The sequence below is a fragment of the Podarcis liolepis genome (assembly GCF_965112155.1).
Source record: "Podarcis liolepis genome assembly, chromosome: 15".
NCBI lineage: Eukaryota > Metazoa > Chordata > Lepidosauria > Squamata > Lacertidae > Podarcis > Podarcis liolepis.
The window spans coordinates 2981934-3007954 of record NC_139566.1 but is presented as its reverse complement, the minus strand read 5'-3'; the positions used below and the strand labels follow the sequence as shown (position 1 = coordinate 3007954).

Genomic DNA, 26021 nt, shown 5'->3' with positions numbered 1-26021 from the left:
ACTGAGTGCAAACCAAAGGCCAGGTGGATCAGCTCTGTCTTGCAGGCCCTGCGGAAAGATGTCAAATCCGCAGGGCCCTGGTCTCTTGGGACAGAGCATTCCACCAGATTGGGGCCACTACTGAAAAGGCCCTGGCCCTAGTTGAGACCAATCTAACCTCCTTGAGGCTCGGGACCTCCAAAGTGTTATTTGTGGACTTTAAGGTCCTCTGCGGGGCAGACCAGGAGAGATGGTCCCTTAGGTATGTGGCTGCCCCCCAGATCTACTGCTTAATCTAGGCCGCTTCTGATGGGAGAAAACCAGTTTTACTCTCTATGCCATCTCTATGCACAACAGCACTTTTCACACCATTGCAACCACAAGCCTGAGAACATCGTTGCAGGAGGTTGAACTAGATAACTGCCTGGGTCCCTTCCAATTCCATGGTTATATCCCATTCCAGGCCAGCAGCCCTGCCAGCTCAGATTGACATCCTGATTCCTCACAGAGGCCAGATAGATGGCTCCAGTCTAGGGCAGCCCTCAAGCAGGGCAGAAGGCCTGAGCTGCCCCCTGGCACTTGAATTTCAGGGGCACACTGTACCTATACATGGGTGTTCCATTCCTAAATATCACACCAATAAGAGAAGGAGGAGAGACCTGCTTAATCAGAACAGGTAGCCACCTCCAGTACCAGCTTCCTGCTTCCAGCAGAGGACAGCCAGAAAATCTCTGGGAAGGCCACAAGAGGAACAGGATGTGCCGAGGGCCTTCTGGAGGTTCCCTCATTGTGAGAAGCGAGTTTACAGGGAACCAGACAGAGGGCCTTCTTGGTGGTGGCGCCTGCCCTGTGGAATGCCCTCCCAACAGATGTCAAGGAAATAAGCAGCTATTTTATTTTTCAAAGACACCTGAAGGCAGCCCTGTTTAGGGAAGTTTTTAATGTTTAATGCTGTATTGTTTTTAACACTCGATTGGGAGCTGCCCAGAGTGGCTGGGAAAACTCAGCCAGATGGGTGGGGTACAAATAATAAATTTGTTGTTGTTTAGTCGTTTAGTCCTGTCCGCCTCTTCGTGACCCCCTGGACCAGAGCAGGCCAGGCCCTCCTGTCTTCCACTGCCTCCCTCATGCTGGTAGCTTCGAGAACACTGTCCCACCATCTCGTCCTCTGTCGTCCCCTTCTCCTTGTGCCCTCCATCTTTCCCAGCATCAGGGTCTTTTCCAGGGAGTCTTCTCTTCTCATGAGGTGGCCAAAGTCTTGGAGCCTCAGCTTCAGGATCTGTCCTTCCAGTGAGCACTCAGGGCTGATTTCCTTCAGAATGGAGAGGTTGGATCTTCTTGCAGTCCATGGGACTCTCCAGAGTCTCCTCCAGCACCAGAATTCAAAAGCATCCATTCTTTGGCGATCAGCCTTCTTCATGGTCCAGCTCTCACTTCCATACATCACTACTGGGAAAACCATAGCTTATTATTATTATTAGCATACTTTCCAGTGCATGCCACCTTTTCGCAATGGCTCTAGGTTTGAGGGGGAGCACCCCCAGAGCAAGAGCCCCCCTTCTCTCCTGTCTGTCTGTCTGTCTGTCTGTCTGCCTGTCTGCCTAATCTGTACCAGTGTCCAGCATAATAGAGGAGGGTTTGGGGTGGTTTTGTTGTTGCAAAGGAGGAGCAATCAGAGCAGCCACAGCCTAGACAAGGCCCAAGAGATGGGCAGTGCCCCTCTGCCACACACAGGTCTCAGCCAATGCCCCACGCTGCTGCTGCTGCTGCTCCCTGGTGCCTTCCAAGACTGGCGATTCCCTTCCCATCTCACCCCCACCCCACCCCATGGCTAATAGCCTCAGCGCCGCCACCTCCAAAGCGTTAGACTTGTGGAACCTCCTCTCACGTAAGAGGCCCTCGGCGCCTCAGCGTGGGGACGGGCGAGATGCCCGCCCGTGTAATATATATTGGCATCTGTCGAGGAGCGTGCACTGTTTGTTGATATTGGAGATGACAAGATGATTTAAGAATTTGCTCGTTTCCACGATGATCTCATTCGTGCTTGGGGAGGGGGGGGTGTCAGAAGAATGAACTCTCCTCTTTGCCTCTCTTTCCCTCTGTCTGTGTAACACACACACACACACACACACACACACACACACACACCATTCATCTTATGCTAGCAGCCTGGTTCTGAGATACTCCCCACCCTCCCAGAGGCCAGTATTTAATTTTTCAAAACGAGCGGCGTTTTGCTCAGCTGTAATTCGTTTTGACCTGGATTGCGGTGAATCAAATCAAGCGGAGAGGCAGTAGATCTAGAGCGCAGGAAAAGGGAGGCAGGCCGACAGTCCTCAAGACTCTCAGGGAGCCAGAGTTGGAAGGGACCCTCAAGGATCATCTAGTCCACCCCCCCCCACAAAGCAGGAACCGCAACTTAATAATAATAATAATAATTTATTATTTGTACCCCGCCCACGTGGCTGGGTTTCCCCAGCCACTCTGGGTGGCTTCCAACAAAGATTAAAAATACATTAAAATGTCACACATTAAAAGCTTCCCTGAAGAATCCCCGACAGATTCTCTAAAGTATCCCGGACAGTTGTTCTCTTGCAAAAGCATGGCTACATTTTCCAGGGTTGATGCCCTGTACCAGAAAGGTCCATTGCTGGAGAGCTCTAAGCAAAAAAGGGCTGTGTACCATTCGGTGGGGGTAGAATCAGATTTGCAGGAAACGTGTTCTCCAGGCAAGGCAGTGGAGTCTGGTGCTGCTCAGTTAACTCCAATGCAGTCTGACCAAAGCTTGTTCAGGTGGGTGATGCTTTAATTCTAGATCATTTTAGTCCAAAAGCAGGTTATAAGTCAGGGGCCAAAGGTGCCCTTCGGGTAGGGTTACCAGATGTCCCCGTTTTCCAGGGACAGTCCCCGGATTTGTGAATAAGTCCCCGGACAAATACCATCCCCGGAATGTCCCCGGATTTCATCTAATGTCCCCGGGAAACGCAGCGGTGGCAGTCTCAGTAGCCCGGAGCAGTTGGCTCTGGCTGGCTTCAGGAGCTGAATGGAAGTCCCCATGTGATGGTGGTGCAGGGGCTCAAAGACGCAGCTTCCGGGCTGCCTCCACCTTCCCTGACCCCAGCAACTAAGCTGTGAAGAGAGGCTTCATGCTGCCAATCAGAGCTTGCGTGCAAGGAGGAGGGGGCAGGGATCTCTCAGTTAGGCAATGGGAAGCCTCCCTTCCCAGCTGAGGGATCCCTGCCCCCTCCTGCTTGCACGCAAGTAGGAATGGGATTGGGGCTGCTCCAATGGGAAGGGAGGCATCGCGCTGCCTGAGAGATCCCTGCCCCCTCCTGCTTGCATACTAGTAGGAGTTGGTATGGGGCTGCTTCTCAATGTGTAGTATTTATTTATTTATTTATTTATTTATTTAAAGTGTCCCAGGATTCATGGGGGGGACGGGACTGGTAACCTTAGCCGGGCTTCAGGTGCTGTTGAACTCCCAGTTCCCATCAGTCCCAGGCCTTGAAGGCCACACTATCCTCCACTAGGGCCAGGGCCTTCTCAGTGGTGGCTCTGTCCTGGTGGAATGCTCTGTCCCAGGAGACCAGGGCCCTGCAGGATTTCAGTTCCTTCTGCAGGGCCTGTGAGGCAGAGCTATTCCGCCTGGCTTTTAATTTGAACTTAGCCTGATCTTTTCTTCCCCTTCCTTCCCTTTTTATGAAGATTACCCGCTTTGGGATCTCCCCTGGTCTCCTCGCTGGCCCAAATAGGGCTAATTTAGCCAGCTAGCCCTGGTGATCATCTAATGTTTATTGGATGGATTTTGCCCCTAAACCGCCAGAAGACCCTCGGGCGCTGGACCTCAGTGTCCGGGCTGGACGATGGGCGTGGAGACACTCCTTCAGGTATACTGGACCGAGGCCGTTTAGGGCTTTCAAGGTCAGCACCAGTCCCCAGTCTAGCTGCCGCATTCTGGGTTAGTTGTAGTTGTCGTTATTATTATTAAAGACCCATTCTAGCTAGGAATGATAGTAACAAAATGAATGTGGGCTAATTTGGGCTGGGGAGAATCCTAAGGGCCAGAAAGACAGGGCTGGGGGCCACATCCCCAAAAACCTGCTATAATAGTTTTGGTTTTGAGAGCCCGTTTAAACCTGGGAAGGGGTGCAGAATGTGCTTTCCTCGACAGCTTTGTTATCAGTCAGCTGGTTGGATGGAAGGAACATGCACGGGGGGGGGGGGGCGTCAAGGCGAGCCTGAACAGCTTGAGCCCTCCATGCCAGGGGGTGGAGGGGAAGGAGCAGAGAAAGTGGGTCAGGAGGCAGCCCGTGGCTTAGAGAGACGGAACAGCTGCTGGAGACGGAGGAGGGCAAAAGGCAGGTTCGGCGGAGGGGCGAGAGTGGAGGGGGTGTCCCTCCATGCTGATTTGGAGACCTGCCAAGGTGAGTCTTGGCTAGAGTTGGGGGGGGGGCAGGAGAGCTGCTGGGAATGGCCTGCCCTGTTCTGGATGAGCTGACAGGTTTCCCCCAGCTGATTTCTGACTGTGAGGGGTGACAGACGTATCTGCACCCCAAGACTTAAACCAGCTTTTATACAGATAACAGGGAACACAGGGAACTGGCTTGTGTTCGGTTAGGCCATACGTCCATCTAGCTTAGTGCTGCAGACACTGACTGGCAGAAGCTGTTCGGGGTTTCAGGTCTTTCTTGGCCTTGTATTGGGAGATCTCACTGGAAGGACAGATCCTGAAGCTGAGGCTCCAAGACTTTGGCCACCTCATGAGAAGAGAAGACTCCCTTGAAAAGACCCTGATGTTGGGAAAGATGGAGGGCCCAAGGAGAAGGGGACGACAGAGGACGAGATGGTGGGACAGTGTTCTCGAAGAGACCAGCGTGAGGGAGGCAGTGGAAGACAGGAGGGCCTGGCGTGCTCTGGTCCAGGGGGTCACGAAGAGGCGGACAGGACTAGATGACTAAACAACAACAACTGGGAGAGGTTGAGGGTTGAACCTGGAAGCTTGAGCGTGCAAAACAGGCGTGTATGTGATAAAGGGGAGCCATACCGGGATGAAGGTGTCTTCTATTTGTCCCCGTGTCAGTTTCAGTTTTTGGGACGCGGGTCGCGCTGTGGGTTAAACCACAGAGCCTAGGACTTGCTGATCAGAAGGTCGGTGGTTCAAATTCTCGGTACGGGGTGAGCTCCCGTTGCTCGGTCCCAGTTCCTGCCAACCTCGAAAGCACGTCAAAGTGCAAGTAGATAAATAGGTACCACTCCAGCGGGAAGGTAAATGGCGTTTCCATGCGCTGCTCTGGTTCGCCAGAAGCGGCTTAGTCCTGCTGGCCACATGACCCGGAAGCTGTATGCCGGCTCCCTCGGCCAGTAAAGCGAGATGAGCACTGCAACCCCAGAGTCGGCCACAACTGGACCTAATATTGGTTAATTTTTCTAGTAGGGCTGTTTCCCATACTATTTGGTTCCACAGTGCCCCAGTTCACACAAGATTTTGCTCCCAAAGTTAAGACAAGGTCCGTTTCTGCTGTTTGGAAGAGCTGGGAGCCGAAACCCAGAAAGAAATTCAAATTTCAGCAGTATCTCCAGTTAATTCCAGGGAAACCTCAAATGCAAGGATGACCCGGGGGGATTGGGATGGAGATGAGAAATTGCACCTTCTGAGACAATATGCGCCTATCCCTTGAGATTTGTACTTATTTAAATGTTGTGACGCTGTTCTCCAGCAACAACAAAAGTGTACAGAAATGCTTATATTACTTGGGTAAAGCGTGCATAAGGACACATATATTAGTGAGAACAACCTGCCAAAATAAATTAGAGGAAACTGCAAATCCTCATACTGAAATCCTCACTTTCTACAAATTTTGCAATGCAGTTCTCCAGCCAAGATACGTGCACAAAAATGCATATAGTGTACTGGGATACAAGTATGCATATGAACATATATATTAGGGGAAGTTGCTTTGCAAAAAAATATATGTGTGTACATATAGATCGGCGGTCTGTAGATCGGTGGCGTTGGGAGCGACAGGAGCACCTAGACTGGAGCATCGCAGACCGCCCACCACAGCAACCCATTTTCTAAAGGACTGCCACTACGTAACGGAGATCAACGGGAGGGTCGTGCAGTTCCCAGCGCAAGGCAAGGCACACGTCAAGGTGAAGATTGAGGGCCAGCAGTGTGACATGGAGGTGGACTCCGGATCTGGATTCACTATCGTGTCAGACCAGACCGCGAGGACATTCTTTCCCAGGGGTAAGTTGCCCCCTCTGGAGCCCTTCCCGGCAACCTTGCAGTCATACTCAGCGGGCCGCATCCATGTTATGGGAATGTGTGCCGTGAGAGTTCAGTTCCGGGACAAACAGGCTGTACTCAAACTGGTGATTGCGAAGGGCAGTCGCCCCAGTCTCCTGGGCACTGACTGGTTCCCCGCCCTGGGACTGAGTATATCAGGGCTTAATTCAATCCAAACCTGCCCTGAGATGAGCGAGGCATTATGCAAAGAATTTGCTGGTCTCTTTAATGGAAAACTGGGTTGTTATAAAGGGCCCCCAGTTGACTTCGAGTTGGACCCTGGGGTGGCCCCAATCCGACTCAAACCAAGGCGAGTGCCATTTGCACTGCAACCCAAGATCAAAGCAGAGCTGGATAAATTGGTCAAGCAGGGAGTTCTCTCACCCGTGGACTCTGCTAAGTGGGAGACTCTAATCGTCACAACAACAGACAGCATACAAAAACGTGTATATTGGGAGTAATATGCACTAAACCACTGAATATATTTTGCATGAACTTTTTAAACAACAAAAATGTACAAACTGATGGAGAATGTGGTGAACGGAACTTAAGATTGTGGAAAAATGAGAAACTGGAATTGACTGTATTTGCTCATCCTTATCCTGTCCCAAAGGGGATGCGGATGGCGCTGTGGGTTAAACCACAGAGCCTAGGACTTGCTGATCAGAAGGTCGGTGGTTCGAATCCCCGCGATGGGGTGAGCTCCCGTTGCTCGGTCCCTGCTCCTGCCAACTTAGCAGTTCGAAAGCACATCAAAGTGCAAGTAGATAAATAGGTACCACTCTGGCGGGAAGGTAAACGGCATTTCCATGCGCTGCTCTGGTTCGCCAGAAGCGGCTTAGTCATGCTGGCCACATGACCCTGAAGTTGTCTGTGGACAAACACCAGCTCCCTCGGCCTATAGAGGTAAAGGGACCGCTGACCATTAGGTCCAGTCGTGGCCGACTCTGGGGTTGCATCGCTCATCTCGCTTTATTGGCCGAGGGAGCCGGCGTACAGCTTCCGGGTCATGTGGCCAGCATGACTAAGCCGCTTCTGGTGAACCAGAGCAGTGCACGGAAATGCCTTTTACCTTCCCGCCGGAGCAGTACCTATTTATCTACTTGCACTTTGACGTGCTTTCGATTTGTTATATCATGTGTTTTTTTTGAAAGAGAGAAGGGGGTGTTGCAAGGAAGCAGCTGATCGGCAAGTGATCAGGGAGAGAGATAAGGGAGGCTAGAGATAAAGGAGGCTGCCTGGGAGGGGGGAGGTAAAAGCTCATGGATCCTCAGGATTTTTCTATTGGGTCATCCCAAATTCACCATCAGATCACATGACTGTGGCCACAGCATGAACCACAGAAACCATACATCCACTGTTGCGTTCAGAATATTCCCCCCCCTTGTTTTCCTCCTCTAAAAGCTAGGGGCGTCTTATGGTCAGGTGCGTCTTATGGAGCGAAAAATACGGTAAATAGCTGAGCTCAGGGTTGAGGAAGAACCATTTCCAGCTTGAGGTCCACATTCCAGACAATGGGCCCAAGTTAGCCAAATCCCTTAATCTTAATGGGTCTACTCAGAGTAAGACTAACACTGGCAACAACCCCAGCCAGCCAGATTTCTACACGTGCTCCTCTCTATCCAAGGAAGGAAGGAGCATGGCTGGAGTCCGAGGGCCCAATCCGACCAGGCAAAAACACTCCAGCCTGGGCTTTTAGAGAGAGGACTTGACGGTTGCATTCAGCCACTGGCTTTGCCTTTCCAACCAAGGAAATGGAAAAACCACGACCCGCCCCCTTCTGACTTTGCACCCCTAACCAATGCCTCCCTTGCCAAGCTCGGCCTGACCCGGAGTGCTCTTGCCAGCTGCCTCCTTCCCTCCTGCTGGGACGAGGGAGAGCAGCTGGGGCACCTCCTACGGCAAAACATGGAAGGACCGCGGGAAGCGGCTTTCTTCACGTCTATTATCTGCTCCCCACAGAGAGAGGGGAGGAAGGAGGAGAAAGGGGGGGCACAGAGGCGGGGCTACAGAAGGGACCTGTCTGAAAAGCTGCAGAGTGGATGGGGGTGGATGGGAGATGCTGCCTTCCCAGCGGGGGGCTCTGAACACGTCATCTCTTGCAGAAAGGGAACCGGGCCGATTCAGCTCCAGTGACTTCTGGGAAGGCCTGGGCCGTCTTAAGCTTATCTGGCGCCGTGGTGCAAAGATCCCTCCGACGCGCCCCCTGGCAACTCCAAAACAAGGGGTGGTGGAAAATGTCCTCTGCCTCCCCCACCGCCCCGATCCCTGGTGTGGCGGCGACGATTGAGCAGGAAAACGTGCTGGCGGACATCCTGTCCAGCGTTGGGGCACCCTGGAAGGCTGCGCCGCCTTTTGCCAGGAAGCAGGAGGAGGACGACGACTGGAATCAGGGCCGTCTTTAGCAGATGCAGAGGCCTCTGAGGGGATAGCTCTCCTCCCGAGGAGGCTTGGGAAGGAAGCTGCATGCCCGCCTGCCATATAGGTTTGATCTTCTTGCAGTCCATGGGACTCTCAAGAGTCTCCTCCAGCACCACAATTCAAAAGCATCCATTCTTCGGCGATCAGCCTTCTTGATGGTCCAGCTCTCACTTCCATACATCACGACTAGGAAAACCAGAGCTTTAACAATACGGACCTTTGTCGGCAAGGTGATGTCTCTGCTTTTTAAGATGCTGTCTAGGTTTGTCATTGCTTTTCTAAATCTCATATACCTCTCATTTTAAAACAGCTGCATTGCTTACCAGTTCATGGATTGCCAGGACCAATGAGTTGCCAAGCCCAATTTGACTTGGGCCTCTTGGGGGTGAAGATTGGCAGAAAGGGTCCTCTTGGTAGTTCCAACACCCTCAGAAGTTCAGGGTCTGTGTAGGTATTGCATACTTGCCAAGTGGCCCAGAAAAAAGGGACATCCCGTGTTTTCACCCTGTTGGGGTTGCCATACGCCCGGAATTTCCCAGACGTACCCGGAATACCGCCGTCAAAAGCAGTGTCTGGGCAAGGTGTGGGTCACGTGAGTCACCCAGAAGACGAGCGTCCCAGTTTTGGGTCTGAAATGTTGGGTGGCATGGTACTGGCCTGAGAGAGGGCCTTCTTAGTGACATCCCCCCAGCCTGTGAAATTCCCTCCTCACAGAGGTGTGCCTGGCACCTTCATTGTATAATTTATGTCATGGGCTGAAGACGCAACTCTTTGCTCTGGCCTCTGATGCTTGAAGATATATATTTGCAGGACCCTGCCCTGTTCTTGTGACCATGATGTGTTTCAACCTGTTTTTAATACCGAATTTTAAATGTTTAAGAAACAGACCAAGTAATGCTCAGCAATGATACTTCTTGACTGGCAGTTGAATATGGGAATTGACACCCCACCCAAAACTATATTTTGAGGCATGAGGTCATATGAGCTGACAGGAGACTTTGAGCTACAACTGGGAGTTTTGCAGTTGGGCCTCTTCATAGGCTTGTAGACTTCCTTCTTTGGCTCAGTTTCATGAAAACGTTTGCTGACCCTACATTTAGACAGAATTGAAGAATGGATGCTTTTGAATTCTGGTGCTGGAGGAGACTCTTGAGAGTCCCATGGACTGCAAGAAGATCCAACCTCTCCATTCTGAAGGAAATCAGCCCTGAGTGCTCACTGGAAGGACAGATCCTGAAGCTGAGGCTCCAAGACTTTGGCCACCTCATGAGAAGAGAAGACTCCCTGGAAAAGACCCTGATGTTGGGAAAGATGGAGGGCACAAGGAGAAGGGGACGACAGAGGACGAGATGGTGGGACAGTGTTCTCGAAGCTAGTAAAATGAGTCTGACCAAACTGCGGGAGGCAGTGGAAGACAGGGGTGCCTGGCGTGCTCTGGTCCAGGGGGTCACGAAGAGTCGGACATGACTAAACAACAACAATATGAGATTTGGAAGGACCCAAGCCGGGAAAGCTGCCTGCTGAATTTTGGACCAGCTGAGGTTCCTGAGCAGTCTTCAAGGGCAGCCCCACATAAGGGACATTGTAAACAATCAAATGCAGCCAAAAAGTGTGTGTTTGTTTGTGTGTGTGTGTGTGTGTGACATCAGATCGATTGCCCGGTTCTTTGCCAGGTTGCAGAAAGAGGCCCGTGGGCTGCTGATTGCCCTTCAAGGAGCAAATGTGCGAACAACTGTGTTTAGCGATGCCACGGCCGCCTCCGCTCGTCAGGAGATAATTGTAATTATCCTGCCAGGCCAGCTTCCCACCACTGGCAGCGCCATGCGCAGCAGTCTCTGTGAAGTGACGGGAGGCGGCGAGGAGAGGAGAGCCCGTCCTCTCAATTGGCAGGGCTTAATTTGCACCGAGGCAGCCTGCAGATCAGTTTCCAGTTGCCATGCTCATGAGAACGTAAGTGGAGCCTGTTACATTAGACCAGGGGTAGGGAAACTAAGGGCCAGGGGGCCGGATCCGGCCCAATCGCCTTCTCAATCCGGCCCACGGACGGTCCAGGAATCAGTGTGCTTTTTCATGAGTAGAATGTGTGCTTTTATTTAAAACGCATCTCTGAGTTATTTGTGGGGCCTGCCTGGTGTTTTTACATGAGTAGAATGTGTGCTTTTAATTTAAAATGCATCTCTGGGTTCTTTGTGGGGCATAGGAATTCATTCATTATTTTTTTCAAAATATAGTCCGGCCCCCCACAAGGCCTGAGGGACAGTGGACCGGCCCCCTGCTGAAAAAGTTTGCTGACCCCTGGATTAGACCAAAGGCCCATCTAGTCCAGCAACCTGGTCCTACAGTGGCCAAATATCCCTAAAAATCTAGGAATCTAGATAGACTCCCCCTGGAGATGGAGGTTCTATAAAACAAGCCTGGCTGAATCAGGCCGGGGGCTCCCCACGTAGCACAGCATCCTGTTCTCACAAGTCATTGCCACTAGTCCTTTGTGCAACAAAGCACATCTCTTGGCACTCAAAGCATCTCTCTCCATCTCTCTCTCTGCCAGTTTCTCCTTTCCAAAGGTCGCTGCTCTACCCAGAAATCTCAAACCAAAAGTCATCTTGGCGCAAAATATCGACTCTGGAGTGCGTGGCCTTCTTGCAGGCAGCTATTTCGGGCCCTCCTCGTTTTCCCACTTTCCCTCTTTTAATTAAAACATGGGGGGGGGGGAAACGCCTCTCTCCATCCCTCTCTATTCCCTTTCCCATTCCTCCATCTGACATTCACTTGAAAGAAAATCTTCCCTACAGGTTAAAAAAAACCAAAAACCACAAGGGGGGGGGGCGTTAATATATCCAGGTGAGTGAGTTTGGCAATGCTTGCTAAGGCCAAACCGCCGCCCCGCCCCCCCACCTCCACCTGCCCAGAGATGCTGGCTGGTTCGTGAGAATTTCTTCTTGAAAATTCACTAGATGGACGCCTTGCTTACACACCATTGGCAAACCCCACGACACTCCAGGGGGCAGCCGCTGCCAACTCCTGGCCTTGCTACAGGGAACCAGGCAGAGGGCCTTCTCGGTGGTGGCGCCCGCCCTATGGAACGCCCTCCCACCAGATGTCAAAGAGATAACCAACTACCTGACGTTTAGAAGACATCTGAAGGCAGCCCTGTTCAGGGAAGTTTTTAATGTGTGACATTTTAATGTGTTTTTAATCTTTGTTGGAAGCCGCCCAGAGTGGCTGGGGAAACCCAGCCAGATGGGCAGGGTACAAATAATAATAATTATTATTATATTAACCCTAACCCCCCTGAACTTGAAGCATGGGAAGACCCAACAAAAAATATATAATCTAGGCAGAATATTTGGACTATTTGATATGTATTTGTAACATTCAATGTGATTTGATTTGATTGTTAAAATGGGAAACTTAATAAAAATGGTTTTTTAAAAAATTATTATTATTATTATATTATTATTATTATTATTATTATTATTATTATTATCGCTGCAGTGCCTTGGGGCAGTCCTTACCTCTTTACCTGCCCCACTCGGAGCATTGCAAGAACGCAGCCTCAGTTTCCCTTATACGGTCTCCTCTCTGGGCAGTTAGGCAGCTCAGGGGCAGAGGGCGAGTAGGTGGCAGGGCTTTGGAGCGAACCCCTGGTGGGGCATGATGAACCCCAACAAAAACCCTGTCGGAAGATGTGATGCGATAGAGAAGGGAAGCTTCTGAGCATGGGCAGAGTGCCTACCTTGCCAAAGGGCAAGAATGAGTTGCCGGGTTGGCCTACACCACAATTACTCTTTCTGCTTCGTTTTGCTTTCCTTAATTAACCAACGCTGATATCCCGTTCAATTTTCGTGCCCTTGGTGCGGGGAGAGAACTTTGGAAGGTTGGTTTTAACCTTTCCGCTGCCATCAAACCATTTTGCTGCAAGTTTCTCTTCTCATTTTGCCCCCTCCACCCCGCACTCCTGCTCCTCGGCCATTTTCAAGGGAGGACTTGCGGTCGCCCAGAGAAAATAAATAAATCTATTTATACAACCGCACCGCGAAACGAAAGAGGCTTCAGATAGGACTGGGAGGCTGCCAAGGCCCTGAGGGCTGGGGAGGCTTAAGATAAACTCACGGGTCAAAACACTAACTGCCAGTGCCTGCCCAACAGCCAGCAGGGCTCACGTGCCTTTCCCAGCTGCGCAGTCAGGCAGAAATCCAACTGGTGAAGTTCTCCCCCCCCCCCCACAACTGCACCTGAAGAATTCCTGCCTGTGTTAAAGGCGCAGCGCTTGTGCCAGCTCTGCTGATTGTGTTTACTTCTTCACCTTATTTATTTGTTGACTTCCTTACCCTTTGTCATCTCTCGGCCTCACCGGCCTCACAAGGTTGTTGTGTGAGTGCAGAATGGGCAAGGAAGTGAGAGAGAGAACCAGATATGGCACACCTTGAACTCCTTTCCTTGGAAGAAAGGTGGGGTATAAATGAAATCCCCTATTTTCCGCTCCGCAAGACGCACCTGACCATAAGACGCACCTAGTTTTTAGAGGAGGAAAACAAGAAAAAAAATATTCTGAACGAAACTGGGTGTATGATTTTTGTGGTTCACGCTGTGGCCACAGACATGTGATTTGACGGTGAGTTTGGGGTAGCCCAATGCAAAAATCCTGAGAATCCATGTGGATCCGTGATTTGTAACCACGTTTCTGCGCCATTGTGGCCCCAGGAAACAGTGAGTGCATGTTTTTTTTGGTGCAGGCTGTAGCCAGGGACATGCTATGTGATCTGATGGTGAATTTGGGGTGACCCAATGCAAAAATCCTGAGGATCCATGGGCTTTTATCTACCCCCTCCCAGGCAGCCTCTGCTAGCATCCCTTATCCCTCTTCCGATCCCACCAATCTGCTGTTTCCTTTCAACATTCCCTTCCCTCTTGTTTGCCTTAGTGTCTTTTCCTTAGCTGGAGCAGTTTTTTGCTCCTCCTTTTCTTCTAATTTCTCTCCTCGTTGCTTTCGTCTTCCTGTATCCGCCCTTTGCAAGTTTGCTGTCTTTACCTCCCCCCTCCCAGACAGCCTCCTTTTTTGCTAGCGTCCCTTATCTTGCTCCCAATCACTTGCCAATCAGCGGCTTTGTTTCAATACCCACTTCCCTCTTTCGAAAAAAGAGAGTATGATTTGCTTTTGCCCCTGGGCAATTCGGCTCCAGGGACCACGTATTCGCTCCAGAAGACGCACAGACACTTCCCCTTACTTTTTAGGAAGAAAAAAGTGTGCCTTATGGAGCGAAAAATACGGTAAATATTACTAAATAAAGAATAATTTCCCCTGTCTGAAATCAATTGGTGGTTAAGAAGCCCAGGAAATCTGGAGTCTAGGATTTCTCTCTCTCTCTCTCTCTAGGTTCTCTTTTGTGGATTCTCCCATATAGAGAGGGTATATTGTTGAAACTGCATTTACTGCTTGAGGTACAAAACAGCACATACCCTGAAGGAAGGAAGAAAGGAGAAGGAGAAGGGGAGAGAGAGAGAGAGATGGAAGGAAGGAAGGAAGGAAGGAGGAGGGGGGGGGAGAGAGATGGAAGGAAGGAAGAAAGGAGAAGGAGAAGGGGGAGAGAGAGAGAGATGGAAGGAAGGAAGGAAGAAAGGAGGGGGAGAAGGGGGGGAGAGAGATGGAAGGAAGGAAGAAAGAAAGGAGAAGGAGGAGGGGAGAGAGAGAGATGGAAGGAAGGAAGGAAGGAAGGAGGAGGAGAAGGGGGGAGAGAGAGATGGAAGGAAGGAAGAAAGGAGGAGGAGAAGGGGAGAGAGAGAGAGATGGAAGGAAGGAAGAAAGGAGAAGAAGGGGGGAGAGAGAGAGAGAGAGATGGAAGGAAGAAAGAAAGGAGAAGGGGAGAGAGAGAGAGAGAGAGAGAGAGATGGAAGGAAGAAAGGAAGGAGGAGGAGAAAGGGGGGAGAGAGAGATGGAAGGAAGGAAGAAAGGAGAAGGAGAAGGGGAGAGAGAGAGATGGAAGGAAGAAAGAAAGGAGAAGGAGGAGAGAGAGAGAGAGAGAGAGAGAGAGATGGAAGGAAGAAAGGAAGGAGGAGGAGGAGGGAGAGAGAGAGATAGAGAGAGTGCCTGCTTCCTGAGGAATCTGGCAGGGATCCTGGCATGCGACTCTGTGTGTCTCTGTCCCCATGGCAACGCCAGCCGCCTGCCTGCCTGCCTGCCTGAGCATGGCGCTCCGTGACATGGTGGACTTGGACTCCGGCCTGCAAGGCCAGGACTGGGGGGCCCTCAACCCAGAGCAGCAGCTCAAGCTCTCCCACTTCAAGGTGGGTCAAGGGGAGGCGAGGGGGGTGTATGGGGGGGGTCCCTTAGAAAAGACCCGCAAAACTCGGCGCTGTGGCTCCGCTTTCCCAAGGCATGCTGGGAGTCTGGTTCACGCGCCCTGCAAAGGGGCTTCTCTCGTGGTTCGGGAGGGGCAAAGCGGGTTTGGAGAGGATGGGCAAGAAATAGCGATAAAGGGGATGAAAGGCGCGAAGATGGGGAGCACGGGGAAATGGGCAGTTTAGTTTTGGGGTGTGCAAAAGTCACAGCCCCCTGGAGAGGTTGCTTAGCATAATCACATTGTGGTTATGGTTATGATTACTATGATTAAACCTGTTTCTTTCAGAACAAAGTTTTAAATAACTGCCTGCTTCGGGTGGGCTTCTTTTTGTTGTTCTCTCTCTAATATCTATCTATCTATCTATCTATCTATCTATCTATCTATCTATCTATCTCTCATCTAATCTATCATCTGTCTGCCTTATCTGTCTTATCTATCTGTCTGTCTGTCTAATGTCTAATACAGTGTACCTCGGGTTAAGTACTTAATTCGTTCCGGAGGTCCGTTCTTAACCTGAAGCACCACTTTAGCTAATGGGGCCTCCTGCTGCTGCCATGCCGCCAGAGCACGATTTCTGTTCTTATCCTGAAGCAAAGTTCTTAACCTGAAGCACTATTACTGGGTTAGCAGGGTCTGTAACCTGAAGCGTATGTAACCTGAGGTACCACTGTATCTCTCTCTCTCATCTGTCTATCTATCTATCTATCTATCTATCTATCTATCTATCTATCTATCTATCTATGTTTTGTCTTTTTTTATGTGATGGCGCAATTTGGAGTGGGATTGACTTTATTTTTCCAGTGCAAAAGCTTCGGGTATTTGTCCATTTTGGGCGAGCCTCTGGGGCTGGCGTTAGCGATGGCTGCAAACTTGGATGGCTTTTAAAGAAGACTAGGCCTTCTCACAGAGGATACAGCTCTTCGGGGGGGTGGGGGGTGGCTGCATGTGCTCATCAGCACTCTACACATGCTCCAGGATGCTTATTTTGCACTCAAAACACTTGCCTGCAATTAGTGGTGATCTTTACAGGTTGGGCTGTGCTGCTATATGGCTGCTGCTGAGATATGACAGGCAGCTGTTACCTGTACTTTCCGGAAACAACTGAATACATTTGTTTTTTATTTCCAAACTGGATAAAAAGATTTCAGCTTTGGCTTTTCTTTGCTTACCATCTTCAAAACACACACACACACACTCTCTCTCTCTCTCTCTCTCTTTTAACGATACGACGGCAAATCGCCTCGAGACATGAATGTAAAAGCAGATTCGTAAATTAATAAATCATCGCCATCCTTTTAAGTAGACGCCCTCCCCGGCTTGCAACTGCATCGGGATTGTTTTGAGATATTTTAATTGCTTTCTCGTTTGTGCAGTTGCTGCCCTGGGCTCCTCTGGGAGGAAGGGTGGGATATAAATTTAATAAAATAAAACAAAACAACCACAACCACCATAAAAGCTAACCGAGGCCGTATTTTAACTGTGACACGTCCCGGAGAGGGTAGCCTGGTGTAACGTCTCGATACAGCCAACACGGGGGGGAAAGAGGAGCGCCGTGGCACCATCAAGACAAAACAGATTTATTGTGGCAGACGGTTTCATGGACTGGAGCCCAGCACATCAGGCGCATCCAGTCCGCGAACGTTTATGCCACAATAAATCTGCTAGTCTTTAAAGGTGCCACATGGATCTTTGTTGTACATTTTAATGGGCCTCTCTGCAAGCTAAAGGTGTCTATATTATTATCGGGGGGGGGGGGGGGAAGGATCCCTGTGGTCTTGATTTTCTGGGCAGTCTATCCCCTTTCCATATTTTCCCCTTTAAGGAATGTCTTACTAAAATGGCTCATGCGGACTACAGGCACCATCGTCCCTGACCATTGGCTGTGCTGGCTGGGGCTGATGGGCATCAGTCGGAGAACATTGCTGAACTAGAATTCCTACCCCCTTGGCTGCTGGCCGTGCTTGGGGCTGATGGGGCTGCAACGTACTAATAAGTTACCTCCCACTGATTCTTCAACACCAACTTCGTTGGACTGGCCATGTTACGCGGAGGCCTGATCATCGTCTTCCAAAGCAACTAAAGGTAAAGGGACCCCTGACCAGTAGGTCCAGTCGTGGCCGACTCTGGGGTTGTGGCGCTCATCTCGCTTTACTGGCCGAGGGAGCCGGCGTACAGCTTCCGGGTCATGTGGCCAGCAGGACTAAGCCGCTTCTGGCGAACCAGAGCAGCGCACGGAAACGCCGTTTACCTTCCCGCCAGAGTGGTACCTATTTATCTACTTGCACTTTGACGTGCTTTTGAGCTGCTAGGTGGCAGGAGCAGGGACCGAGCAACGGGAGCTCACCCCGTCGCGGGGATTCGAACCGCCGACCTTCTGATCAGCAAGTCCTAGGCTCTGTGGTTTAACCCATAGCGCCACCCGCATCCCAAAGCAACTACTCTATTCCAAACTTAAAAATGGAAAGCGTAATGCTGGTGGTCAACAAAAGAGGTTCAAAGACTCTCTCAAGGCAAATCTAAAAAAATGTAGTATAAACACTGACAACTGGGAAACACTGGCCTGTGAGTGCTCCAGTTGAAAAACAGGTGTCATGGGCTTTGAAGACACTCGAACTCAGGACGCATGGGAGAAAGGTGCTAAGAGGAAAGCACGCTTGGCAAACCCTCACCATGATCAACTCCTGCCCGGAAACCAATGTCCCCACTGTGGAAGGAAGTGGGGATCCAGAATTGGCCTCCACAGTCAATTACGGACTCACTGTTAAAACCGTGTTTATGGAAGACTCGGCTATGAGTGACCGCCAAAGAAGACAACATATTTCCCCCTCTGAGGAATGTCTTACTAAAATGGCTCATGTGGACTACAAGCACCATCATCCCTGACCATTGGCTGTGCTGGCTAGGGCTGATAGGCATCGGAGTCGGAGAACATTGCTGAACTATAATTCCCACTCCTGCTTAGCTGCTAGCCATGCTTGGGGCTGACAGGGCTGTTACATACCCTACTCATAAGGTAAAGGTAAAGGGACCTCTGACCATTATGTCCAGTCGCGGACGACTCTGGGGTTGTGGCGCTCATCTTGCTTTATTGGCCAAGGGAGCCGGCGTACAGCTTCCGGGTCATGTGGCCAGCAGGACTAAGCCAATTCTGGCGAACCAGAGCAGCACACGGAAACACCGTTTCCCTTTCCGCTGGAGCAGTACCTATTTATCTACTTGCACTTTTGACGTGCTTTCGAACTGCTAGGTTGGCAGGAGCAGGGACCGAGCAACGGGAGCTCACTCCGTCGCGGGGATTCGAACCACCGACCTTCTAATCAAGTTGAAAATACACCCCCCCACACACACAACCCAACTGTAGGTAGTGTCCCTCTTTTCATCTGGAAAATGTTTTTTTAGAGCAGGGGTCTCTTAAGAAATATGAAGAACCCAGTTTTTAAAAATGGATTTTTGAAACCAGTTCCATGAGATTTGGGGCAGCTGGGAAACTTGAGCCATCCCATAACTGGACTCGCCTTCTTTATTCCACTGTATTCAGCCTTCTTCTTCTTTTTCTTCTTCTTCTTCTTCTTCTTCTTCTTCTTCTTCTTCTTCTTCTTCTTATTATTATTATTATTATTATTATTACTAAAACCCACCTAATTAGAATCTGATGCAACTTAAAAAATAATGCACAGCCAAGTTGTGAATGAGAGAAAGTTGCTTTTGCAAACCTGCATGCAAGAAAAATAGCACAACCTGATGAACTGGATTTCACCTTAAATGGAGGAGGAAAACAGAGAATGTCAGTTCTTTGGAGGGGGTTTTTGGGGTGGGGAACAGCTACTGTTTTTTGCCATCTGCCTTATGCCTTTTGCAAACTTTGGAAAGACCGTACAGGAGAGATTTGGTTAGCCATCTGATTCAAGGGACGGCTTCTGCCAGGCTGAAGAGTTAACAGCTGACTAGGCCCCGAATCAGCAAGAAACGATGCTTCTTGTCATTTTTTTAAAAAGGGCAACTTTTACAGTGACGCCAGTCCAAGAGACAGTGATGGTCAAAGGAGCAGCATACACAAACTGAAAACTGCCTAGGTAACTCAAAAAAGCAAGCCAATGCACATCCTTTAACTTTTTGTTTTAGCAACATCCCCTTCCAACTGTCTGGTGTAACCACGGTGTCCCCCCTCTTCCTCAAATCCTTTCAGGCTACCTGAAACTTTTATGTGCATCACAGTGTGGTATAGTGGGTAGAATATGGACCTTAAGACCTGGGAGACCTGAGTTCAAATCCCCACTCAGCCATGAAGCTCTCACTGGGTGATCTTGGGCCAGTCACCACTCTCTCTCTCAGCTTAACCTACAACACAGGGTTGTGGTGAGGGGGAAAAAGGAAACATGTTATTGCCAGGAGCAAGATAATATGGGCAAGATGAGCCTTTGGCCATATCCAGTATGGGAATAGTTTGTACGGGAATAGTTTAGCGACTACTTTCCTCCCCACAATGTGCCTTTGAGGTTGAATCCTGACAAGACAGAAGTACTGTTTCTGGGGGACAAGGGTCAGGCAGGTGTGGAGGACTCCCTGGTCCTGAATGGGGTCACTGTGCCCCTGAAGGACCAGGTGTGCAGCCTGGGAGCAATTTTGGACTCACAGCTCTCAACGGAGGCACAGGTCAATTCTGTGTCCAGGGCACCTGTTTATCAGCTGCATCTGGTACGCAGGATGAGACCCTCCCTGCTCCTGGACTGTCTCGCCAGAGTGGTGCATACTCTGGTTATCTCCCACTTGGATTACTGCAATGCGCTCTACGTGGGGCTACCTTTGAAGGTGACCTGGAAACTACAACTAATCCAGAATGTGGCAGCCAGACTGGTAACTGGGAGCGGCCGCCAAGACCACATAACACCGGTCTTGAAAGACCTACATTGGCTCCTGGTACATTTCTGAGCACAATTTGAAGTGTTGGTGTTGACTTTTAAAGCCCTAAACAGCCACGGCCCAGTATACCTGAAGGAGCGTCTCCACCCCCATTGTTTAGCCCAGACACTGAGGTCCAGCTCCGAGGGCCTTCTGGCGGTTCCCTCACTGTGAGAAGCGAAGTTACAGGGAACAGGCAGAGGGCCTTCTCGGTAGTGGCACCCGCCCTGTGGAACGCCCTCCCACCAGATGTCAAAGAGAGAAACAACTACCTGACATTCAGAAGACATCTTAATGTATTTTTAATCTTTGTTGGAAGCCGCCCAGAGTGACTGGGGAAACCCAGCCAGATGGGTGGGGTACAAATAATAAATTATTATTATTATTATTAATTTCCCCATCGCTAGACCTTGTTTAGTATTTTTCCTCCCCAGCCAAAATGACCTTCCACTTCCCTCAAAGACCGAGCGCTGCTTGTTCACATTCTATTGCTGGCAGTCCATGCCACCAATCTGTTAAGAAATGGGTTGTGAACATTCTCCTCCCACAGCTACCATGTTTTTCGCCATGGCCTGCAATAAGATTTGGAACTGGGGAAAAACCTCGCCTCCAAGTCAGGACAAATGTGCTTAGATGCTCAGATCTTCTTCACGACCCTTTCCTCCCCCCAGATAAACACCAGGATCGCTAATGAGAAATACCTTCGTGCGCACAAGGAAGTGGAAATGCTGCTGTCGGGATTTCTCAGGTAAATTTTTCAACTTCTATGATTGGCGGCCACGGGGGGGGGGGGGGAATCAGCCTTGGAAAAATCAGCTGGTGACCCACCATTTCAGTGAAAAAGTTACTTTAATTTACAAGGTGCCCAGGGTATTTCTTGCGAGGCTGCAGTTCACCCTCGCGGAAAAAAAAGTTTGGCAATTCCCCCCCCCCCACCTCGCTTTCCTAGCTGCCTTGCTAATTGCTTTATCGATTCCCAATGAAGGAACCATTGTAATTACGAAGAGGTCTTCTTAATTGTTATAAATATTTCCTCGGCCCTGTGACGGTTGTACGTTCTTGTTCCTTGTTTTTAATATAAAACTCCATCACACACACACACCTCCCCAAAGGTGAATGCAGATGTAAATTAAACGTTTCTCCCCGGTTGCTAATTGGCTTATCGATTCCCAATAAGGAAAGAGTGATTTACCAATTTGTCTTGCGTACCTTTGACAAGGACTTACAAAATCAACAGTGAGGAGAAAGGGGGGGGACACACAATCAACTGCTTAAAAAACTCCCTTTTAAAAGTCTTTTTTTCCCCCTGTCCACCTCTCTCCCCCCTCCTTCCTGCTCCATGTTTCCAGGGAAGTTCTGCTGCAAAGACCAAATAATATTCGGGAGTTTGCTGCTGGTAAGAGTTCCATTTACTAGCCTTATATATTGAGCGATTTTATTTTTTCACATACCAGTTGTTGAAAGGAACTGGAGGGGAGTATTTTCTTGTGCTCGAATCACGCAGGTTTCCTGCAGGAATCTAGTTGCACTCAGGATGTTCAAACGGAAGGGCCGATGGCCTGATCCTGCAAATGCTTCCTCTGCTATTAAGAGCAGGTAGCACAGGAGCGTCTGGCGATGGGGTACCTGCAGCCCTCTGGAGGCTGTTGGGACTCCCAGCATCCCCTCATCCTTGGGCACCCATAGCTGTCCTCTGCCCATCCCTGGCCTCATGCGTGCAGCACCCGTGCAAAAGATTGTGGAGTCCGTCCCTGGCCATTACCTCCACAGCTGGCATGACCAGCTTCTGCGAGATGGCACTGGGTGTCATGGAATGCCCACAGACATTTCAACTGTGCAGGGGAGAGAACTGTCACGGTCCAGTTTACGGGCGATCGAAGTCCCAGCTGGGGACATCGGGACCGGGGGCAAGATGGCGGGGTGGGAGCAGGAACGGGAGTCCAGAAGCCAAGAGTCCGAGGGTCAGAGAGCCGGGAGTCACGAAGTCAGGGGTCCGAGGGTCAGGAAGCAAGGAGTCACGAAGTCAAGGGTCCGAGGGTCAGGAAGCAAGGGGTCACGAAGTCAGGGGTCCGAGGGTCAAGAAGCAAGGAGTCACGAAGTCAGGGGTCCGAGGGTCAGGAAGCAAGGAGTCACGAAGTCAAGGGTCCGAGGGTCAGGAAGCAAGGGGTCACGAAGTCAGGGGTCTGAGGATTGAGAAGCAAGGAGTGACGAGTCAAGGGTCCGAGGAGCAAGGAGTCAAGGAACCAAACACAACAAGGCAGGGAATGTGTTGCTGTGGCAAAGAGCCAAAGGGAAATGCTGACCTTATATCCCTTCCCAGCTCTTGCCACCAGGTGCTGTGAGTTACCAAGCAGCCTCACCTGTGCGGCCTTGCCTTGCCTCTCCAGAACAAACTTAGGAAGGCCCCAGTCCTGGTCACAGCACCTGGCTCCTGCACACACACCTGACAAGAACCAAGCGCACCTGAATGAACAGCGCACCAGTTTCTGCGCGGAGACGATGTGCACTTGAGCTACTGCCGTGTACCAAGAAGGGTCCCACCTTCCCGATTCCCGTCCCTTGTAAATCAGCGCCCCCATTTTTCCCTTTCGAGAACGTCCGGTCAAAATTTAGCCAAGAGTGATTAGTACTGTTCTCCCTTCAGGGAACTCAACCTATGGCCTTCTGAAGGCTGCTGGATTCCAGTTCCCACCAGCCCCAACCACAGGAATGATGGGAACTGTAGTCCCAAGAACAGGTTGGGGACCATGGCTTCCCCTGGAGTGCCTTTCTCTCACGACGACGCAGAACCCACCTGAAAAATCAAGTTTTTTGAAAGAGGAAGGGGGTTCCCAAAGCACAAGGGGCGCCCAACTAACAACCCAGCCCCGTCAGAAATCAAAGATCAGGAGGGAGAAACGGCTTGCAGAAGGAATATAAACAGCCCTTCTAACAAGGGATGATGGGCTGGTCCCCTGGGTTTCCGTGAGGCGTGGTCCGAGTCCAGTCCAAGGTCGAGGCTGCAGTATTGAGGCCGTCTCTCAAAGCTGAAGCTGGGTCCAAGGCAGGGAGTTGGGTGAGGTCAGAAGATCCAGCAGGACAGGCTGCAGGCAGGAACTGGCTACCAACAACATTGCTCCCACAACTTGGGACTGGGGCTGGCTGGCTTTTATCTGCCCCGAGGCATAGGGCAGCCCCAGTCCACAGGTGACTCGCCCCTCCTGGCCTGGAGGTGAGCACTCCTCCTGCGAGAACTTAGTTCCCTCCGCCTCTCTGCCCTGAGCCTCTGCAGCTCAGGAGAAGCTGGAGGGTTACTGGACCCAGAGGCAACCTCACCTTCCCCTGACGGGGATAAGAGTGGAGCACCTGCAGGCAATGGGTCCTCCATCACCTCCGGAGCCAGAGCAGACTCAGCTGGTGCCTGCACCTGAGGACCCAGCACAGGTGAGGACCCTTCAAGCTCAAGCCCCAGCCCCGGCTCAGCTGATTCTGGAGGCGGGGAATCCTGTGCAGGCTGGGATCCCTCAGGTCCAGCATCCGAGTCCGAATCCCAGGCCATCACAGCTGATGCTCTGGCACTGGGCGTGGAGCTCAGGAATGGCCAGTGCATGTACTACTCTTTGCTGTTGGGTCTGTGACAAACAGAATACCCCGTACAGATGGGGCCATTCAATCATGGCCGGGGTGGGTGGGGAGGGAACAGGAAGCTGAGGCCTTTCTGTCCATTTCTACTCTGCGCCCTGGAGCTTTTATGGAGGATGAATGGATGAGGCAGGCAGATCAGCACCAGGTATGCCTAGGGGCTCCATGCGGCCCCCAAACCACTCTCCCTGGCCCTAGGGGAGCTCTTGCCAGGTCACGTCCTCCACCAGCCCTGCCCCACAGATTCCTTGCGTGTTTTTCTCTGCCTAGGATGTGCCCTCTAGGGCCAAGGGTGGGGAAAGTCAGGAGCCAGGTGCGGCCCTCCAGACCTCTCCGCCTGGCCCCCGAGAGTCTCCCCAGGCAACGCTTCCCTTCCACAGCCGCACACGACCGGAGCGCTTTTGCTTGGCTGGGATATGCCCTTGAATTCTTGAGGACGCCTTGAAGGTCCTCGGTGCACCTTGGAGATGCAATAAATCTTTTAGCGGCCCTAGCTTCCCTCTCCCTTTGGCTAACCCCCTCGTTTTCCTTCGTCTTCTCCTCCCAGACTACTTCACCAACCCAGAACTCCCCAAGAAGATCAAGCAGCAGATGATGGAGAAACTCAATGAGGCTGTCTAAGCGACACCTCGCACTCGGACCCCTCTCGGAGAACGCAAACTCTTCGCCTTTGGACTTCCCATCACAAATGAACAGACCTTCCCCTGGAAATGGGTTGTTTGCGACTCGCTTCTATTCAAGAGGAGAACCTCTGAAACCAACATCCACCAATTTCAGTGGGTCTCCTCAGAGCAGGAGTGTGGAGCGGACAACCCAACTCTTTTACTCTTTTGCATTTTAATTTAACCTCTTCTCCTCCGGGTCCGAAGGGGAGAGAATAAAGCTGGACTTCCAAAACAAGGGTGTTGTTGACTTCATTTGCCATGACAATTATTTGCTTGGGGATTAAAGGTACCCATGAACGGTTAGAACAGGGGTCAGCAAACTTTTTCAGCAGGGGGCCAGTCCACTGTCCCTCAGACCTTGTGGGGGGCTGGACTATATTTTGAAGGGGGGGGGAATAAACAAATTCCTATGCCCCACAAATAACCCAGAGATGCATTTTAAATAAAAGCACACATTCTACTCATGTAAAAACACGCTGATTCCCGGACCGTCCGCGGGCCGGATTTAGAAGGTGATTGGGCTGGATCCAGCCCCCGGGCCTTAGTTTGCCTACCCATGGGTTAGAAGGCATACTTTTGTAAAAGGAAGTATGCCATCCTAAGCAGCCTTCCTCTGGAGTAAGGCCACATTCACTTTAAACAGCAATACCACGGTCATGGCTACCCCCAAAAAAATTCCGGGAGCTGCTTTTGCACCCTAGTCAGAGACCCCAGTTCACCTCACGGAGCTACAACTTCCAGAAGTACTCTGGGAATTGTAGAACGAAGCTGCATGCTGGTTCCCTGCTCAGTTCACTCTCGCCCAGCGTGGATCCGGAGTTTAAAAAAAACCCTCTAGTTTCCTCTTTGGTTCATCTAGCTGGTGCCTGGATACCCCATGAACCCTCTGCTATTTGTGACGCATGTTCTTTGAGGGGTGTGCTTTGATAGCAGGGCTCAAGGGACAGCCCAGAGATGGGCAGGGAGGGCAGGGCCTTTAGGATACCTGCAGGATACCTGCGCCGCAAGGACGTTAGTTATGAAAACAAGGTAGTTTGGGGAAATGGGTGTCGAGAGACAGAATTCACTTAGCGGTTCGGGGAGTCGAGGGCAGGATGAGGGCGGACAAGACAGGGGAACGCCCTCATAAATCACCCAGAGGTGTGATTCGGCTGCCACCTGGTGGTGCCAAACAGGAAGAGGGGGGAAATTTACATTGTCAGGGCTGTAAAATGAATAAAAATAGCAGCCAAATTGTAGGGAGACAGACACCAACAAAAAAAGGGGAGGTGAATCTCTGCTTCAATAATACAGATTGCCCTTCCCCTCTGCTCACAGCTCCCTAAGACTCCTAAGAAAATAATAATAATAATAATAATAATAATAATAATAATAATAATAATAATAATAATAATATTTTTATTACTTATACCCCATTTGGCTGGGTTGCCCCAGCTACTCTTGTGTCTAGGCCCTGAGCTCTCACTAGGGTCCCAGATGGCATTTGTTTCATTATTTACCGTATTTTTTGCTCTATAAGACTCACTTTTCCCCTCCTAAAAAGTAAAGGGAAATGTGTGTGCGTCTTATGGAGCGAATGCAGGCTGCGCAGCTATCCCAGAAGCCAGAACAGCAAGAGGGATTGCTGCTTTCACTGCGCAACGATCCCTCTTGCTGTTCCGGCTTCTGAGATTCAGAGTATTTTTTTTTTCTTGTTTTCCTCCTCCAAAAACTAGGTGCGTCTTGTGGTCTGGTGCATCTAGAGCGAAAAATACAGTATATCCTGCTTTCCTATTGGAACAAAGCTGCTCAGAATTTAAGAAAGGG

General features: G+C 50.6%; 1 protein-coding gene across 1 annotated transcript; it reads left to right on the top strand.

Annotated features, from left to right (window-relative positions):
• The first annotated feature begins 14817 nt into the window (after positions 1-14817).
• On the top strand, positions 14818-24450 carry RIIAD1 (regulatory subunit of type II PKA R-subunit domain containing 1). The gene is made up of 4 exons (XM_083477447.1): positions 14818-14974; positions 20601-20677; positions 21279-21325; positions 24098-24450. Exons 1-4 carry the CDS (start codon positions 14837-14839, stop codon positions 24169-24171), a joined length of 336 nt encoding a protein of 111 aa, XP_083333573.1. The 5' UTR covers positions 14818-14836; the 3' UTR covers positions 24172-24450.
• The last annotated feature ends 1571 nt before the right edge of the window (positions 24451-26021 follow it).

Coding starts and splice junctions, on each gene's coding strand:
- RIIAD1 (XM_083477447.1), top strand. CDS start 14,837: ATGGCAACGCCAGCCGCCTGCCTGCCTGCCTGCCTGAGCATGGCGCTC. Junction 20,678..21,278: donor CTGCTGTCGGGATTTCTCAG/GTAAATTTTTCA, acceptor CCATGTTTCCAG/GGAAGTTCTGCTGCAAAGAC. Junction 21,326..24,097: donor TATTCGGGAGTTTGCTGCTG/GTAAGAGTTCCA, acceptor TTCTCCTCCCAG/ACTACTTCACCAACCCAGAA.